Source organism: Lolium perenne, chromosome 6 (genome assembly GCF_019359855.2).
Source record: "Lolium perenne isolate Kyuss_39 chromosome 6, Kyuss_2.0, whole genome shotgun sequence".
Lineage (NCBI taxonomy): Eukaryota > Viridiplantae > Streptophyta > Magnoliopsida > Poales > Poaceae > Lolium > Lolium perenne.
Window position 1 is genome coordinate 208,846,657 of NC_067249.2, and position 20,802 is coordinate 208,867,458.

The 20,802-nt window shown below is 45.6% G+C and overlaps 1 protein-coding gene across 1 annotated transcript; it reads left to right on the forward strand.

Annotated features, from left to right (window-relative positions):
• Positions 1-11,105: 11,105 nt before the first annotated feature.
• LOC127306245 (uncharacterized protein At1g66480) lies at positions 11,106-13,430 on the forward strand. The gene is made up of 2 exons (XM_051336869.2): positions 11,106-11,951; positions 13,285-13,430. The coding sequence occupies exons 1-2, from the start codon at positions 11,223-11,225 to the stop codon at positions 13,327-13,329; spliced, it is 774 nt and encodes a 257-aa protein (XP_051192829.1). The 5' UTR covers positions 11,106-11,222; the 3' UTR covers positions 13,330-13,430.
• Positions 13,431-20,802: the final 7,372 nt, after the last annotated feature.

Below are 20,802 nucleotides of genomic sequence, written 5' to 3' on the forward strand. Positions count from 1 at the left end.
TCTGAATGAATCCCCGTTCAAGCCTTCTAGATCTCCTAAGTAATATCTATTCATGACTTCTTGGTTCCAAGATATCAGCTTTGACATTAACCAGAAACCTTTTCTCATGCCACAAAACGTTAACCAAGATTCCTTCACCACCATCAGAAAGATCAGAGATTTGGACAGCACTCAGCGCCGCCATAATCTAGCATCATTATCTGTTGCAACCCAAGTTGTTGGAAGCCCCAATATACTCGTCTGGACATGACACTACAAGGTGATTCTGGTTTGAAAAGTCACATGGTAATGGTGACTTTGTGTTTGTTTCTTTGATTTCAATACCATGCTGATCCATGACTGGATAGTGAGAATGACACGGACAGATGGTGAGCTGTTTGACATTCGATTTTACTGGACCTGATACTGCGTTCCCTCTTCTGAACATTTGACTGCTCAGAGCTTCTCCGTTCGCATGCCTGCGGCCGCAAGACTAGTGCAAATGTTGTGCTATCTGTCGTAAGAAATGTTGTACTCACACGCACCGGTCAAACAACGTTGCGTTTTCAGAACAAACTCAGCGACGGTGAGATGGTGCATACTGTTAGCGATTCGCTTTTTTTTTTTTGAAACTGCGGCAAAAGCTTTGCCCCAATCTATTAATTAAGAAGAAGAGATGCCCGATTAATTAACGGAAAATTGGGCAAAAACCGTTACAACAACACCAAAACCACAAGAGGACAACACCCAACACATGCAACTATCCGACCGACTAGAAAACCACGAACTCACGACGCCAAGAACACCAAGCCACAAAGATGACCCTACTAAACCAACAAAACCACCCAAATTGGGACTATGAAGGAGTTGCGGAAGCTTTCCTTGCAAAGCCCCTCCTCCTTACTATCACGCGAGACGGAGACTTCTCCACCTTCTTGATCATGTTCTCTGAAGCATTTTCCGCCAAGACGCAAGCAATCTCCTTGCTATATCTAGGGCTCGCCGCCTCTAGACTAACAAGCAGGTCACCAAGCTCTTTTGCAAAGAGAGCATCGGCCTCGGGTGCTAAAGCACCTGCCTCAGTAACTTTGTCACCAGGGTCAACAAAGTCAAGCGGCTGGCAAGGCTCCGCCGGTGGATGTGCGGCAGCCACCACCAAGGTCTCACGCGAGTCTACCTGCAGATGCGTCATCGACAAAGGAGAAGAGGTCTCCCTACACAACTCATGTAGCTCGAGCAGGACCAACATCACCGGAACCAAGGTCCCATCAATGGCCTCGCACCTAGAGGCAATCGACATATCAGGCTGCGGCGAAGGGAAGGACCTAGCATGAGGGGAGAAACAACCATAGATGCATTCTTCTTCAACCATAGACGACTCCTCTGGGGTCTTGTGGGCAATGGCTTCATCACCCACCTTTGACGATTCGCTTTCATGTGGTGTGTAACGTGATACGAAGGTACCAAATAATATTATCACGCGATTTGTCAGTTTGTGACGATGTGATGCACCAGTGCAAGGTCGTGGCAGTGACAGAAAACTGAAGTGTATTGCCCATTACGACAGGCCGGCGCACTAAACAACCAAATCAAACAAAATAGCAGTACTTACTATTTTGTATTTTCAAGGCGCCAGATGTATGTTGCGAGAAAAGAACAGGCAAAGCCATTGTCACAATTGATGTCACCTAAAAATAGAGACAATGGCAGATCACCGTATGCAGGGAGTCTCCAAGAGAGCTGGATTATTAGCACAACAAAAAAAAAATATCACAAAAATTATACTGTTGGAAAACTTTTTTTGAATACGAATCCAATGGTATAATTTTTGTGGCATATATTTCATATTTTGTTCGCCAAATTTATAATCAAACTTGTTTCTCGAAATATATAATACGCGTCTAAACCTGTATGAATGTAGTAGTGCGATCGAAGCAGACAAAAAGAGGTACTGATCGGTTTGATAGTGGAATTACGTAGTACTGAACGGCCTACCGACAGAGGAAGACTTTAGGTAAGATGCAGCCCCCAATGCAAATTCAGCTGACATCTTATCGCGTTGTTAAGAGGCCTACGGTTTGAGACGGTTTGACCTATAGTTTATCTCGCTTCTTCCCAGGGAAACAATCAGGTGAGCAATCTCCTCCCGAAGGCCGACTCATGCAAACACCGACGAGGCAACGACCAACAACAGAAAACATTCTAGACTAACAATTCTAGGAGCATCTCAGTAAGTTGCAGGTGCTCTAGTCTCCTAGCCCGTCGCATACCATTTTGGGCGTGTGCGTGTATTCGACGTGTACATATACTGCTATACATACAAAAAGTTGTAGGAGTAACTTCATCTGTTATTGGGTGTGAAATTAGTTGGCTGGTGATCGGGTTTCAGACAACCTCAAATGTGCTGTTGCTCATCTTCGTGATGTTTCATTTTAGCCTTTTAGACTGGAGTGTTATTGTGCTCTCCATCGAAACATATATTCATTACTCCTTTGAACCTGAATTTGTAACCAATAGGGAGAGAGCAGTGAGAAAGTAAAGAGAAGTCAAGTTTTGTTTTCACGGTATAGAAAATAATTGTATTTGTAAGTTTCAAATAATTCCGAGAAAAATCATTGCACGTGACAGATGCCGGTATGAGGCTGTGAAGTTTGAAACTTACATATGCGTATTTATGATCCTTATAAAAACGAATAATATAGATATCCTACGTAATCAAGTTTCAAACTTTGTCACTTAACACGAAAACCGGATCTCAATGAAATGGATGGATCAGAAGTTTGGGACAGATGTGCCCCAGTCCAGACGACGATTCTCGTGTTGCTCCCTTCGTTGTTACAAAGGCCTATAAGTTTATTTCTAAGTCAAACAATTTTTTTTTGACCTAGATAATAGAAAATGACTCAAAAGAAACATAGTCCTTTTGGGGAATGGAGGTACTATCAGTGTATCACCTTGTGTCATATTAAGCAGAAACTTTTTTTTCCATGCCAAAGAACATTAACCAGATTCCTTTCACTCGATCGGAAAGGTCGTAGATTTGGACAACACTGAGTGCTGGCATAACCTCATTGTCACCGTTCCAGGCCTAGCTCCACAAACTCGTGTCGCGTTTCGGTGTTTGGCGCATCTAGCCTAGCCCAAAACGGATAGCTCTCTCCATTCCAAAACATTGGATGGCTACTCCTCCTTATAAGCTGCTTGTAGCCCTCTCTCGTTAGCGAGCTGGGACTAAAGTCACTGACAACGCTTGGTATTTTTTTTTCGATAAAAGTTATTTTATTACTTAAAATATTTAAGCGTTACACACGATCTCTGCATATAGCTAAGATGCACATAGTTGTTCAACATCTAAGTACGAAAAGAAAAATAAAAGGCCAAATACATGAGCAACATGAAATAGTATTGGCTCCTAAGGCGGTGAATGTCCAATCCTGAGATTATGCTGTCACCCATGTTAGATAATAAACTTCCTCACCATGTTCTCCAGCCATGTAGACACCTTCATAAAGAGGGTATGGTTCTCCATACACTGAAGAGACGACCATGAACGGAGCAAAGTGGTGCACCGGTAGAAAACCTACATAAGAGAGGAATTTTTATCGTTAGAAAGCTTGTCATTACTACATAACCAAAGCGAGCAAATAATAGCAAGCGCTTCTACCTTAATAAGTATTTTAACCCTATGATCCACCCGGTAAGCCAATTTCCAAAAATATTGGCAACGCTCCATGGTGGGTATAAGTAAGGTAAAACCTATTTAGATGATTAACCATATAAATCTTGCAAACTAGCAGTAGAATAATAAGTGTTTTATTGTCTCATCCCGATGATAAAAACACATTTTTAACTTTCCTGCCAATTTCTCATCAAAAAGGGAACCATCCCTCCAATTAACACTTGGTACCTAACACTCACATCATCATCTGTTGCAAACTTGCAACCCAATTTTCAAGATCATGCTGATTCATGAATGGATAGTGAAGATGACATGGACAGATGGCGATCAGTCTGTTGTAAGAAATGTTGTACTCTGCACACACCGGTCAAACAGCGTTGAATTTTCAGAACAAACTCGGCGAAGGTGAGACGGTACATACCGTTAGAGATTCGCTTTCTTGTGGTGTGTAACGTGATGTGCTCACTGGTTAGAAGCGGCAAAAAAATATGATCAGTCGATCTGTCAGTTTGTGACGACGTATGCACCATGGCAGTGACAGAAAACTGAAGTATATGCTCATTACTGTGGCAGCTGTACCTAACAACGAGAGGAAACGAAAAATAAGTATGGGATTATTTCGTATTTTGAAGGCGCCAGATGTACATTGCGAGAAAAGAACAGGCAAAGCCATTGTCACTATTTGATGTCTCCAAAAAACAGAACGATAATGGCAGATCACCGTACGGAGGGAGGCTCCAAAGGAAAGGGACCTGCATTAGTAGCACAACAAAGTAGGTAGCTAGATAGCTTAGAAGCTGACAAAAAGAGGGGATCGATTTGACAAGTGGTAGCTTAATACGCTTAAGCCCCTTTTGGATAGAAGGATTTTAATGGAACTTTGGAGAAATATAGTCGGTAAGATATTTTGTTATAAGAAACTCCTTTGGATCAATGGAATTGGAGAAGCTCTAGCAGATCCCCCGTAATCCGAACCAAATACGTCGTGTCGGGGGAGCTAGATAATAGATCTGCAGTACCCACGGTTGAGCACAGATACTGAAATTCATACTAGAAACTGAAAAAAAAAATAGCGCAACAAATAGAAGATATACATAGTTCACTAGTTCGTCATAGATCATAACAGATCAGTAATTTACGTAGGCAACAGATAGATAGATTAGCATCTTTTAACCCTACTATCATTGGACCTAACCCTGCCCTAGATAGATTAGTCGGAAGACCTACGAGGTGGCGTCGACGGCGCACATCGGAGGACCTACGCATTGCTGTCGCCATAGCGATGATTTGGCGGATGCACAAATCCGTGCTGAATGTTGAGGCTCTCGAGGATCGCCTACTGGTACTCGCCTCATCTATCGCAATGTCGCCTGAATCTGCCCTTGTCGCATCCCACGCCTCGATGAAGACCTCCAACGAGTCCCGGGCGCGATTGAGCAACAGAAATTATGCTTACATTAATTAGATGCCGACGCATTCGCAGTGAATGCATCGGCGCTGACACGCCGGTCAGTTTGCCTCGGCCCTCCCGGTTGGAGGTTTTTCCAAAATTCTATCCGGCATGACCAAAACGGACTTTTGGTCCGTTTACGACGAGCCGCTGGAGATGCCTTTAAAGGAATTTTGGAGAAATATAGTCTATAAGATATTTTTTCTAAGGAAGCCTTTTGGCTTTTGGATCAAAGGAATTAGAGCAACTCTAGAAGATCCCCATAATCTGAACCCACAAATACTGGAAATTCAAAACAAAAAAACGTGATAAATAGAAAATAGACATAGTTCACTAGTTCGTAGTTCATCACAAATCAGTAATTTACATAGTTAACAAATAGATACATTAGCATCTTCTGACCCTACTATCACAAGACCTAACCCTACCCTAGATAGATTGGCCGGAAGACCTGTGAGGCGGCGTTAGAGGCGCTCACCGGAGGACCTACGAGTCGTTGTCGGGGGGGGGGGGGGGGGGGTTCCAGTATAGGAACCCTAAATCGCTCTCTGGAAAAGATATATAACGGCATGAGGGGGTTCTAACGGGTAACCTTGATATTTGTTTCCAGGCCGTTTTGCAATATATATTCGGGCCCAAAAAAGTTACAACCGGAAAATGGCCGGAGTTATCCAGTTTCTAGCCGTTTTCCAGGATATGCTAGAGTTGCTTTTACAACTATAAAAATTCTATGGATTGGTCTTTCCTTGCGTGTCTCCCAACCCCTCTCCCCTCTCATTGCCCCTAGAGGCTGCCACATGGTAAGGTTGTGCGGCGCCGGTGAAGGTGATGGTGGCGGCGCGAATCTACTCTTGGGACTCCATGTGCGGTTGTAGAGAGGAAGGCGACCGTGTGGGGGGCTTGTCTCCGCTGCTGGGAAGGTGCCAACGGCAACCCTCCTCCCTTCATCCCCCTCTCCGGCTCGGCCTCACCAGCGCTTGGGAGTAATGGACGGTGCCTGGAGTGCTACCCTCTGCAGACCGGGCTAGGACAATGGAATTTAGGGCGATGCCCCTAGGCGCGTGGTGGGGCAGCGACGACCTAGCGGCGGGTGGCGAGCGTCGGTGCTGCAAACCGTGCTCTTTGGTTGTGTGGGTGGTGACTGGGTGGCGGGCGTGGGCTTGGGCATGGTGCAGAGATTGCCCTGATAGGCCTCCGACATCAGATCTGAAGATTATTGATGCTCCTCCCTGCGGTGCTCATCCCACCTCCCCGACCCCAGACTTTGCTCCGGTGGTTGGCAGGTGTCGTCGGATGTGGGTTGTGGACTGGGAGAAAACCTTTGGCCGATGGTGGCGGCCACGATGTCGACGCCACCGCCGGCGCCGTTCTCCTTCTTGAAGGCGACATCGATGTTGTATCCCCTCCCTTCCTGCCTATCTATCTCAGGTGAAAATCCAAAGCTTCGGGTTGGGCGGCGACACTCTGGCATTGTCCCCTCGCTGGGGCCGCCGTCTTGAGATAGAGGGTTTGGCTAGACGAGATCGACAGTGGAGGGTAGGCATCGTCTTTGCCTGCCCCTGGCAGCTTGGTTCGGTGTGTTGTGGTTAGGGCTACGAGTGGTGGTGATGTTCGTGGGTGGCGGTGCGGCGAGTGCTCGGAGTCCTTCTCCCCGGCAGTACACTTCCATTACCTATGCGTGCTTAGGGAGATCTGTCTACCCTACGATCCGGGGAGAGAAAGTAGGTGCTTTCCTCGACTGTTAAAATGGATGGTGTTGGGGCTTTGCTTGGCCTCTGGAAGTTGATGATGGTGCGAGCCCCTCAATGGCGTCCTTCTTCACCAGCTTCGCTTCCCCATTAGCCGGATTGCAAGGCTGGACAATGGACACGAAGCTCAAGTTGTGTTTCATTTCCTTTTCTTGTATGTTTGTTGTTTTTTCGTTTCCTATGAGCTGGGTTTTCAGCACTTTGCATCAACTTGACGGCAACATCCTTATTAATTCAAGGCAGGGTCACCGCCTAATCTCTAAAAAACATCTATTCTAACCTCTTTCTTACACTCACATGTGTTTTTCTTGTGTTGCATTCAAATTACTATTCCTGCAAGTTTTCCTTTGTTTGCAATCATATGCATTGTACATGCAATACTATCAAAACCCAGTGTTTTTTTTGTATTCCTGTGATCCAAAGGAGCCTTTAGGAGTTACGATTGCAGCGAACGGCCTACCGACAGAGGAAGACTTTAGGAGTTGTAAGATGCAGTATCTATGTGTTTTTTGTGTGTGTTGCGTCCAAATAATTATTCCTGCCGTTTTCTTCTGTTTATAATCATCTGTTTTGTACCTGCAATACTATCGAATTCCTGTGGTTTTCCTATACCGTGTGATGCAAAGAAGCCCTTAGGATTGCAGCGAACGGCCTACCGACAGAGGAAGACTTTAGGAGAGGTAAGATGCAGCCCCCAACGCGAATTCAGTTGACATCTTATCGTGTTGTTAAGAGGTCTACGGTTTGACCTAGTTTACACCTCGCTTCTTCCCAGGGAAACAAATCAAGCAAGCAATGCGGTGGCCGACTCCTACAAACACCGACGAGGCAACGACCAAGGACAGGAAAAAAACAGTACTAGCAAATCTAGAAGCGTAACCATTCAAAAAAAAAATCTAGAAGCATAGGAGGTTGGCTGATTGTTCACATTAACGCGCGCGAGCGACGGAAAAGAAAGAGCTGGTTGTGCCTTGAATCTTACTTAGCCGCTCGCTTTACAGTTCGCAGTTGGGCTGGGCAGCTGCAAAGAGCTGAAGATCTCGTGACAATCCAGGATCGTAACCAGAATGGAAGCCAGTGTTGATATTCCCCTGCACAGATTCCGTTCATCTCCACGCTTTCACATGCATGCACACCCTTCTTTCCACTTTACTTTCGTAGAAGCTGTATTTTCTTCTTTGCCATGATTGTCGACTCAAACGGAGTTTCCATGGTCTCCCATGCGTGCTAAAGGCATTTGCAACGATCCAACCTAAACGGATAGAAGTTGTTCGTTTTGGTTCACGCAGAACATGAGAACACAAAATATATGATCTTGGCTCGACACAAATGGATCGAGGCGCGTGGATCGACTCTTCTCGGCCAAATTTGGGCTTTAAATGTGATCGCACGGGTAGCGCCTACTGTTTGCTTGCGTCGCCACCTTGTCCTCCCGGGCACAGGCCAGTGGCGCACGAGCCACTCTCCCGCCACTCCCTCACAAAACCCGCTGACGCTATTGTGACAACCCTATCATGTGATGGATGAAGCCATAGCCCGCACCACCACCGTTGTCGACATCTGCTAGTGCATGGCCAAGGTCGTAACCGAGTCGAAGAAAGAGCTGACGCCAACGGAGTGAACAAATGAGACCAAGAAACACGCCGGCCGACGTGTCGCCATGCAGGTAAGGGCGGACGGAGCCAGGAATGAAGTATAAGGGGCCAATCTTAGTATGAAAGGGGCAAAGCTAGCTAAAATCACACAAATAAGGAGCTGACATGGCTTGTGTTAACAATCATGAGCATGGGGGTGGGGGGGGGGGGGGGGGCTCGCCCCCCTTGTCTCCGTCCCTGAGGGCGACCAAAGAGGCAACCGTTGCCGCAGCAAAGAAAGAGGCCGAGCTCGCTCTGACCATTCAGGCCCATGCGAACACAAACGTCTTCGCCTCCCAAGCCTCCGTCAAGGCCGTGCTCCTGATCAAGGAAGAGACACCCACTCCCGCCAGGGGCCAGGTCGTCGGTGCCTCTTTGAAAAGCTCGGCCTCGTCTGCGGCCGCACGACCACCTCTTTCACCATGGTCGCCAACAGCACTGATGGAGACGTTATATGTAGTCTAGTACGTCTCCATGCCCTCTCGGCTAGACGCGTTGTGATCGTCGTCACCGGAGGACTCATCCTTGCAGGGTGGCCTAGCAGTGCCTGGCCGTGACCTCAACCGCACCCCTGTGCCCCGTGATTTAGGCCATGAGACTAGCAAGAGGCCACAGGTGATCCCGCCAGGGAACTTTCTCGTGCCCATCATCCTGTTTGAGGGAGTGCTAAAGACAAAGACAACAACACCTAAATGCATGACATGATGAATGGTGGCGGCCCAATGGACGATGATCTAGGGACCACACAAGAGACTCAACTAGAGGGGTTCAATATTCATTTGGAGCAATTGTTTGGGCAAGATGGCTACCCTATGGATGATGCCACCGTCATGGAAGATAAGGCCGGCAATATGGACGATGACCCTGTGGATGACAACGACGGTGCAACACAAAAAAAGGACCGGAGGATACACTTTGAAGGAGGACCGGTACCTTTGTGAGGCTTGGATGCCGATTAGCCAAAATCCAATTTGCGGTGCCAAGCAAAAAGGAGGGACATATTGGCTAAAGGTTACCAAGTTCTTTCTTGAGCAGAGGAAGTTCCTTCCCTTCCAAATTAATGGTGATCAAAATCAATTGTCAATTCAAAAGACATGAGGATTCATCAAAGAGGAGTGCAAAAAAAATTGTGGTGCATACGAGCATCTGCTTGCGCGCTCCATCAGCGGCATCGACATTGAGAACATGGTAAAACCTCAAACCATTTTAATATGACAATTTACATTGCATACGTTAGTGTATCGAACAGATTGCATAAATGTAGGTTCCCCAAGCTTTGGACTACTTCAAGGAGCAATATGATAACAAATTCTTCACCTTGTGCCATTGTTGGATGGAGATCAAGGACTGTCACAAGTGGGACCTATGCTATGCTACATACAAAAAGGTCTAAAGCATGGGGGCATCGATGTATCGTCGGTCATTTATATTAAAGAGGGTAGTCGAAGCACGGGTAGCCCAAGCAATGGTGGCCTTGCATCTCGTCCAAGGGGCCACAAGGCCACCTATGCGAATCTCAAGCGTGATGCTTTCGCACTTGCAGTTAAGCATTGAATGAGGAGGCAAATACCAAGAGGGATGAGAAGTAACTCCGGGACAAAGAGGCCACATATGCTATCTTCATTGACCTTCAAAAGAGAGCTCTTGAAGTTGACGAGAGCAAGGCACAATCACTAGACATTGAGGCCAAGGCCAAATTGCTAAGCAAGGAGAACAAGAACATGTTCGTGAACTTGAGCATCATGGACTTGGTAAATCGTGCTTGGTTTAAAAAGAAGAAACTGATCATCCGTCAACTCACATATCTATCTATCTTATTTCGTCTTTTGTTTTCTTCCGTACTTTGATTCGATAATATGACGTGTGAACTCTGTGATTTTCCAATTAGTGGTGATTTACATTCCATTAATTAACTCAGTTTTTTGGTGGTAGATATGTTGGCTAATTAGATGCAATAGGGATAAATAAAATGCAAAGAGGCAACATAGACCAAATGATTCTGGCCGTTGGGTATGCCCCCAATCCAAATGGATCGAAGGAGTGACACGATTTTATTTTTTTGTGTGAATAGAACCCTGGTATTAAGAGAAATGTCGAACAATATAAAGCATCACAATAAAAAAAGAAAATTACAACGAAATTCTTGAGAGGCCCTTCGTTTTCAACTTATAGACCGTGTCGAGCGACGTGCCGCCGCTGCCACTCCTCCCTGAGACGGTCTAACGTTGTTGGTTATGGATGAAAAGTCATCGAACAGGTCGAGAAGACCGCATCCATCCCGAAGATGAAGAAGAGGGATTAACCTTCGATGAAGCTCCATGAAAATCTGTAGATCCGCCATCCAGAAGAAATCCTCTAAAACCACATCAATCCGATAAGTTTCTCGACATCGTCGTTCAGATAGGGGGGGAAGTGCCCTATTATGTCCCTGAGCTGAGCCAAACAGATCAAAACGGACGGCCTGAAATAGATCAGTCCCATTGATACCTAAATAGCTCAAAAAAATAAAAGAAAGGAAAAAACAAGCGCAAGAGAGACAAGAGCACACCTCGGCATCTTCCCGGAGCAATAAAGTACTCCCACGTCACCTTTGACCCCGCCACATTTCCCTCCTCCTCCTTCCTTTTATAAAACAAAAGAAAAATCGCGCATCCCGAGACGACACACCTCCTTCAACATCAAAACGCAGGCCAGCGACGCCGGGCGCACCACCACCGCCGAGAGCACGAGCCATGGGGAACAGCATTGGGGCCAAGCGCAAGGGCGCCAAGGTGATGCAGCTGGACGGCACCTCCTTCCGCGTCAAGCCGCCGGCGGCCGCGGCCGACGTGCTGCGCGACCACCCGGGCTTCCAGCTCCTCGAGGCCGACGAGGTCAAGCTCCTGGGCGCGCGCGCCCGCCCTCTATCCGCCGACGCGCCGCTCCGCCGCGGCCACCTCTACTTCCTCGTCGCGCTCCCGCGCCGCCCGGCCTCGCGCGCGGCCCCCCCGCGCCGCGCCTGGTCCGGCAACCTCCAGGTCGGCGCGCGCGAGCGGCTCGAGTCGCTCAAGCTCTCGCGCCGCTCCACCTCCGACCTCTCCTCCTTCCAGGGCCACGCCGCCGCCTCCGCCTCCGCGCCCACCTCCCCGCTCAACTGCGGCTACGCCAGCGGCGGCGGCGGCGGCGGCACCCCCGTGCGGCTCAAGATGCGCCTCCCCAAGGCGCAGGTGGAGAAGCTCATGGGCGAGAGCCGCGACGCCGCCGAGGCCGCTGCCAAGATCATGGAGCTCTGCGCCGCCGTCGGCGACGGCGGCAGCGCCAAGGTCACGCCCGAGAGGCCGCCCGGGATCCTGCGCAGCCCGCGCTTCGCGGCCACGCCCGAGTGGGGCTCCGGGTTCATGCTCCCCAAGCCGGCGAACGGGCCGGCGCCCAGGACGCCGCAGCGGTGGCCCTCGCTCGCCCGCACCAACGCCAAGGAAGAGGTACTACTAACCAATGCCTTCTTCGATTAACGTCCCACATTCATTCTCCACGTGCACTCCATCACTGCGTGCTCCCTTGTACACATTGCACATTGCGTGAAACAATTGCGATACATCTCTGAACAAGATCTACTATACATTTTTCACTTGCGGTAAAATCAACATGCCTGTACTCCGGAGTAGTTCTACGACCTGGAAATGCAACTTAAAAACTTAGGCACCGCTCACTTTGTGAATTATCCTTGGATAGAAATATGTACTCCTACAATTGTTATTTGCGACGCAGCTCAGAACAAGATCTACTCGTAGCACATTTTTAATTGGTTGAATTAATTAGGAGTTGCTTGTAGTGCTGGAGCATGAAGATGTAACTTGAAAAATTAGGCACTGTTCACTTTCCGAGTTATATCCTTTTGCCAGTAATGGTGTAGATACTATAATTCTTGTTCTTTTTAGATCGGTTTGCGTCGGTGACCGTAGTACAAAAGCGCCACTAGCAGAGGTTAACGAAATTGCACTATGTAAGATGCCGCGTCATGACTCACGAGCACAGCAGCAGCAAGAATTTTGTTGCCTTTGCAGAGAACATGTAGCCTGTCTCGGTGGAGCACTACACTTGGAAAACTCTTCTCCGCTCATTGCGGGAAACAACCTACACGCAAGTACCTTCCTGCTGTTTTCCTCTTTTCACATTCAAACAATACTCAGCTTAGCAGCCCTCGAAAAAAAAAACAGAGTTAGTAGTGGGAACAAAAGAAGAAGAAAATGGCTGTTGCCTGCCATCTTTGTTTTTTCTTTCAATAAATGATGAATCCAGAAGCATACGACATTTTTTTCAGCATCCGACTTTTAAACCATGAAATTTTCTTAATCTTTTTCTATATGGTTTCTGGTTGCCAACAGACAATACATGAAGTCGTTATCCCTCTGGCCATCAATTGTATTTGCAAAAGACTTTCACATTCAACAAGTATAATTTAGTGGCCCTAGCAGAAAAAAAAATTAGTAGAATGGGAAGAAAAGAAGAAGAAAATGACTGTTGCCTGCCATTTCTGTGTTTTTTTTAGAACTGCATTGTGGTGTTGACGATTTTATTTTCAGCGACCGAGTTTCTAAATGATGAAGTTTTCTCTATCATTTTTATACAATTTCTAGGTGCCAACAGACGTTACCTGAAGTCGTTATCCCCCTGGCCATCGATTAAAATTGCAAAAGACTTTCTTCGTGCATACATGCTTATGCACACCGAACTGTTCAACAAACCTGTATACAAATCTGTGTCATAATCATCGCCTTGCCTGAAGACTAATCTTATTCCATTTTGGTATTTCAGAAGCGGGCAAGGTTTGTGGCGTTGCCAGACGAGCTGATAGCATGACTGGCATTCCCTTGACCAAGACGTGTTAACACATCCTACTGTCCCAACCATGCTTGGTGATCGTCTGACCGGCCGGGAGATAGAAAGTTTCAATGTATCTTCAGGCTGAGATGTAGTTGGATTGTTGCTCTCCTTCCAAAAAAAAAAAAAAAAAAAACTATGGTCTGATGACAGAGAAGCCGCGGAATGGCTTCCAGTTCACCTTGATTTCACATCTGATTAGTGTGTTTCTGGATTCTCTCTTCTGCGTTTTGTGGTAGCTTGTCTCTGGTGGTTTATTATAAGTCCACCATGTTGTGCTCTCATTCTCTGGGCGAGCCAATAGTCATGGTCAACTCTTTTGCATGATTTGGAAGATGCCAACCTGCAGTTTCAGGTTCTCTGCACTGTCTTGTACTACTAATTCTCATTCGTTTCGTGTATGATTCTTGAGCAGACGTGCGGTCTAATAGTGCTTAATAATCGATCCTTGCGTTGAATTGGTTAGATGATTAGCATAAGTATAATGCATAATAATGGGGCTGTTTCTGAACCGCGTTCCTCCGCACATGCAGATATCATTTACATAACCATGCACCTGCAGTGCTTCTTATCTCAAACCAGTCAGATTTGGATAATGGTGCTGCAGGTTTGCACCCAATCATCAGAAAGCTGGACATGTTGTATGATCGATTTGAAATACAATTCTAGTATATTCAGTGCCAGAAAGTCAGATATATGCACATACTTGAACCTTGCTAGCTGACCCTCTCTTTTTTTGGCATTGCATCTTAGAGCATCTCCAGTCGCGTCCCCAAAGCGACTTGGGGCGCGCCGGATAAAAAAAGTTCCCAGCCGTGCGCCCCAAAGGCCATATTTGTCCGGCGTGGCCCAATATGGTGGCTGGCGCCCCCAGCCCGTCCCCTCTACACAGGAGACGCTCCGGGCACGCCGAACACAACGAAATGAGAGGCGAGGAGGCATGGGCCCGACGCGTCATTGGCTCGGATGCACAATCGCCGCCTACGTAGCGACAGTGCAGTTGCCGGGAAGTGGAACCGTCGCATTGGCAACCGCGTTGGCCGACGCGCCAACCGCCGGAATGGAGCGCGGACTCCTCGGAAGAGCAACCGCCGCTCTCTTCGACTTCTGCGCCTCCGTTCATCCGCGCTCAATAAGACCAGTATGTAGGCGCTTTCGGATCTTCAACCGGCTGCCATTCATCCAAGCTTCTCCTCACGACGATGAGCTACATCTCTGAGCTTCCATCCGACACCTCCAACAAGGGCAAGCCTCCAGGATGGCGCCATTGGTGGGACAACGGGATGCCCAACAGCGGCGACGATTCCCCGCCGCCAGTTGACAGCGCCGAGGAATGGCAGGACGTGGAGGAGGACGCGGAGGAGGAAGGGTCAGAGGAGGAGATGGCGGCGGCCCGTGCGAAGGCGGAGGCGGACGCGAAAGCGAAGGCCAAGGCCAAGGCCAAGGCGAAGCCGGCGAGCACCAGCGACGACGAGGAGGACACAAGTTCCTCCGACGCGTCGGCCGACAGTTGACACCGCCTTTTCGGAAGAGGTGACGAGCAGGAAGCGCCACCGTGATGACGACGACGAGGCGGGGCCATCATCAAAGAAGAAGAAGTAGTAGTTTAAAATAATTTGTATGTAATTTAATTATATTTTTTCGAATTTTTATATGTAATTTGTTTATGTTGCACCGATTTGAATATTAGTAAAGAGTTTTTTCTATCTATTAAAATTATTTTTAATGTTTGGGGGGCGGTGTTTGGGGGACGCGGCTGGAAGCGACGTCCACCAAATGCGGCATGAATGAAACACGTCCCCCAAACGCTCAATCCGACACCATTTGAGAACAGTTTAGGGGACGCCAGAGTGGTGATGCTCTTACTCAATGACCCTGTAGTGCACCTTATGCACCTCAGAATAGTTAATGGGCGTCCAGATGTCCAACTTCAGCAGGACCTGACAATGACGCAATATTGCTGCCAGTTTGTTATGTCTATGCGACTGAGATGGGCAGGATGAACAGAACAGGTCAGGGTCTTAATCAAACCTAGACGACTGAGACATTGTTATAATTGCTTACCATACATCTCTCGAAGAGAAATAACTCCATCCAATTAAAATAGCAGAGCCACATTTAGATGAATGGGTGTTAATTTTTTTTTTCAAATCGAGGAAATGAACCCCCAATCTCCGCATCGAAATAACGCCTGCTTTTATTTCATTATTGAAAGATAGTTTCCAATGTATAAGCTGATTACAAATTCATCAATCACTTAAGATTGATACATGTATCAACCATCTAAAGAAGCAAAAGCTGAATCAGACGCCAATGAATCAACATGCAAGTCGGTGATCAAGCTGCCATCCGCATTATTGAAAGATAGTCTCCAACTCTCCAATGTATAAGCTAATTACAAATTCATTGATCACTTAACATTGATACATGTATCAACCATCTAAAGAAGGAAAAGCTGAATAGGCGCCAACGAATCGACATACATGTCGGTGATCAAGCTGTCAGCCGCAGCAGCTGAACAAATCATGTGTAACAATTTTCAGTCGGTAGCACAACACCCAAAATTCATGTCCAGACGTTGCTCATCTGGGGGCTGGTGACATAACCACGTACGGTGTTCAGTGGGTAACAAGAGGGATAGCATGCAAAAAAGAAGCACAATTTGTTTTGTTAAAGATGATATCATTTCACAAATGCCATATTGTCCACATAAGAGCACAAACGCCAACTCTAATCTGGCCCTTGACTCTTTTGTTCAGTCCTTCCGACCAATTTATAAATAAACTCTTCATGTTTCTACGTGGTGATTTACCAAAGGACATATGGACAATACCCCCCAAATAGTTTTGCAAGTGTGCAATCAATGAATAAATGTTGGGTGTATTGTTTTCTCTTTGGGCAAAAACAACATTTTGTATTCCCATACCAATTTCTATTAATTAGGTTCTCTTTTGTAAACATTACCTTTCTATGTAAAAACAACATGAAGATCCTTATCTTTAGTGACACAGTAATCTTTCATATGTATTTACGCAAAAGCACCGTGTGGGACCTAGGGGCCAAAAGAACACCAGTGGTGTCGCCTACCATGCTAGCCGCGCTAGCTGTCCTTGTGGGCCCAACATGGGGAGTTATGTGAGATGCAAGCTCCGAGGTTCTTCCCCTCAACTCAAAACTCGACCAGGTACTCCTCGGAAAAATCCCCACTCTCCCTTGCTGCCTCATTTTCGATCTCCAAGTTTGAGCAACCATTTTCAAATCCCTTTGGTGGGATTACTCCTTGGTATGTGACTCCTCCCCTCATCTAATTTGTTTTGAGTTGATGCTTTGTACTATGAGAGAATTTCTGCTATTGGTGACACATCTTATGCATTAGAAATCCATGGATTTGTATTCTTTAAGTTGAAATTATGGATATTCTTGCTTGATAGACCCTTTGATGGTATTCTTAATGAATTACAACTTGATACATCTAATTATTTAGTGATTTTGTTAGAGTTCAGCAAGGTTCTTATCACCATGATCAAGGGAAAATACATCCCTGGTGCTCTAATGCCAAGGTCTAGAGGAGGTTCTTCCAAGGTCTCCATCATCCTTGATGAAGCTCAGCAGTGGTAAGCCCATATGCTCTATAAGGCGGAGCAATTGCACCTGCACACCACAAGGTGGAAATACCCAAGTGTGTTGGAGAGCTGGAGAATGGAGGATGACTTCAACCACTTCGCAGGGTTGCTCAATTTCGCCAATAATCCTTAGAATACTTATGCTGAAATGAGTCGTGAGTTCCTTGCTACCTTCAGATTCAACTACTAGAAGGGGAAGGTAAGTAAGAGAGGTAAAGACACTGCAAGCACCTTTAATATAACTTTTGTCATGCAAGAAAAAAGATCTGTCATGTCCCTTGATGAATTATGTAATGCATTGCGTCTTCCAAATAATGGTAGTTGGGATGAAATCCCTAGTGATATTGATGCTAATATTAGAGCCTTTTGGAGGACTATAAGTGTAGATGTGCATATTCAACACCCTGGACTAGGGTACTTTGCATATATTGCATTGTTTCTTGTTAGAGGATTTTTGGTAGAGATAACTCCACTGGTTGCACCGGTCCCATGCTATATTTGTTGAAATGTGCTAAGGAAGGTAGATTTCCAGATTACAATCTAGGGGTAATTCTTGCTAGAACTTTATCATATGCAGTATCACATAATAGTAGCACACCCCTTTTTGTTGGAGCCATAGCTACATTAATTTTTTTTATTGTAGGGATTCGTTGCATAGAAAACAAAAAAAAATCCTACCGCGAGAACGCAATCCAAGCCAAGATGCAATCTAGAAGATGGGAGCAACGAGGGGATGAACGAGACTAACCCTTGAAGATTTCCAAAGCCTATAAGAGTAGGCTCTTATTGCTGCGGTAGACGATCACTTGCCGCTTGCAAAAGCGCGTAGAAGATCTTGATCACGGTGCCACGATCGGGCAGCACCTCCGTACTCGGTCACACGTTCGGTGTTGATGAAGACGACGTCCTTCTCCCCGTTCCAGCGGGCAGCGGAAGTAGTAGATCCTCCATGGAATCCCGACAGCACGACGGTGTGGTGGCGGTGTCGATGGAGATCTCCGGCGGAGCTTCGCTAAGCATATGCGGGAGAGGTGGTGGAGGAGAGGTAGCTAGGGTTTGGGGGGAGGGGGCTTGGGCGCCGGCCCTCAAAGGGGTGCGGCCAAGGCTGAGCCAAGAGTGGCCGGCCACCCTCCCCTTGCCCCTCATTATATAGGTGGAAGCCCCAAGAGTTGTGGTCCAAGTCTTCGAATAAGACCCCAACACCAAAACTTCCCAAAGGTGGGAAACCTACTCAAGGGGGGAGTCCTACCCAAGGTGGGACTCCCACCTTTCCTTGAGGTGGGGCTGGCCGGCCACCAAGGTGGAGCCCACCTGGGACTCCTCCCCCTTAGGGTTTGGCCGGCCATGCTAGTGGAGTCCCTCCGGGACTCCACCTTCCATAGTGCCGTTCTTCCGGACTTTTCTAGAACCTTCTAGAACCTGCCATAAATGCACCGGATCATTTCCAAACTTGGAATATGACTTCCTATATATGAATCTTATTCTCCGGACCATTCCGGACCTCCTCGTGATATCCTGGATCCCATCCGAGACTCTGAACAAAACTTCGAACTCCATTCCATATTCCATATCTACTTAAACGACATCAAACCTTAAGTGTGTCACCCTACGGTTCGTGAACTATGTAGACATGGTTGAGACTTCTCTCCGACCAATAACCAATAGCGGGATCTGGAGATCCATAATGGCTCCCACATATTCAACGATGACTTAGTGATCGAATGAACCATTCACATACGATACCAATTCCCTTTGTCACGCGATATTTTACTTGTCCAAGGTTTGATCATCGGTATCACTCTATACCTTGTTCAACCTCGTCTCCTGACAAGTACTATTTACTCGTACCGTGGTATGTGGTCTCTTTATGAACTTATTCATATGCTTGCAAGACATTAGACGACATTCCACCGAGAGGGCCCAGAGTATATCTATCCGTCATCGGGATGGACAAATCCCACTGTTGATCCATATGCCTCAACTCATACTTTCCGGATACTTAATCCCACCTTTATAACCACCCATTTACGCAGTGGTGTTTGATGTAATCAAAGTACCTTTCCGGTATAAATGATTTATATGATCTCATGGTCATAAGGACTAGGTAACTATGTATCGAAAGCTTATAGCAAATAACTTAATGACGTGATCTTATGCTACGCTTAATTGGGTGTGTCCATTACATCATTCATACAATGATATAACCTTGTTATTAATAACATCCAATGTTCATGATTATGAAACTAATCATCCATTAATCAACAAGCTAGTTAAGAGGCATACTAGGGACTCTTTGTTGTTCACATAACACACATGTATCAATGTTTCGGTTAATACAATTATAGCATGGTATGTAAACATTATCATAAACTCAAAGATATTATAATAACCATTTTATTATTGCCTCTTGGGCATATCTCCAACAGTCTCCCACTTGCACTAGAGTCAATAATCTAGTTTACATTTGTAAAGATATAACACCTTGGCCTTCCGGTGCTTTATCATGTTTTGCTCACGGGAAAAGTTTTAGTCAACGATTCTGACATACTCAGAAACGTATGTATTTTGCAATTCATTTGCGTCTTAACGCATCACTCATTTTCCAAATGAGTTGGCATTAAATATATTTTGGTCTTCTGGTGGAACCTTAATTCCGCGGTCTGAAATATGTCACTAATATTGTCATACACAATATAGCTTCAAAGTTCTGACACTATCGGAACTACACCAAGTTCTCAAAGAACCTCTTTGACTTAACATCCTCAGTCATTGTCAAAACAATGACATACTCTGCCTTCGTTTGTAGAATCCGTCACAATATTTAGAACTCTTCTAAATCTAGCATAGACAACTTCTAGCTCATTGTGCTACCTTTTACTTAGTCTAATTTGAGATTGAAATTTTATTTTCATATGTGACAAAACAAATATCGGTGCAACATCTTACAGCGATTTGTTTGTCATTTCTCCATACAAAACTATATATATATACTTGGTTCTTCTTAAGTACTCAAGAATATTCTTACTGTTTTTTAATGATCATCACATAAATCATTTTGGTACATGCTCATAACACTTTTAGAGCATAGGACATCTGATTGTGTACATATTATTCGTGATCTATAATCACTCATGTGTTTTTACTCATTGAGTGTCAGATACACTCAAGTCTTGTTAAACCTTCACATGACAAGAACATTTTCTTAATATTTCTATATTGAACTACTTCAATATCCATCCTATGTACTTTGACTTAAACTTATTTATGTGTTTCAATCTATCTTCATAGATCTTGACACTAAATTTGTTTCAGTCCATATCCTTTCATTGAAATTAATTCTCAATGAAACCTTTTTAATCAAGTATATAATTACATCATTTATAACCAACTATATGTCATCTACATAAAGTATTATAAATATGTCTCAGCGCTCCCACTTAATTTCTTGCAAATGCAAGCCTCTTCATCGTCTCTGATGAAATCAAAAACTCTTTGACTATTTCATCTGGTGAAGATTCCAACTCCGTGATACTTACTTCATCCAATTGAAGTTTGTATACCTATCTAGTATTCTATGGACTAGCAAAACTCTTGGTTGTATCTTGTATACACCTTTTAATACACACTTCTGATATGTTATGTATTTTGCCATCCTACTAACATATCTCATAAAAGAAATATGTAGTGAATACTAGAATAATCCACATAGACTATAAGCATTGCTACGGAAGATCTAATCTTATCGTAGTCAACTCTTTGAACTTTGTCGTAAACAACTTTTCGACAAGTCGAGCTTCTTCAAGGATATTTCATCCAAGTCCATCAAATT

Excerpts from the sequence above, each read along its gene's own strand:
- LOC127306245 (XM_051336869.2), top strand. The coding sequence starts at position 11,223 with ATGGGGAACAGCATTGGGGCCAAGCGCAAGGGCGCCAAGGTGATGCAG. Across the intron at positions 11,952-13,284 it reads GCACCAACGCCAAGGAAGAG|AAGCGGGCAAGGTTTGTGGC; the intron begins GTACTACTAACC and ends TTGGTATTTCAG.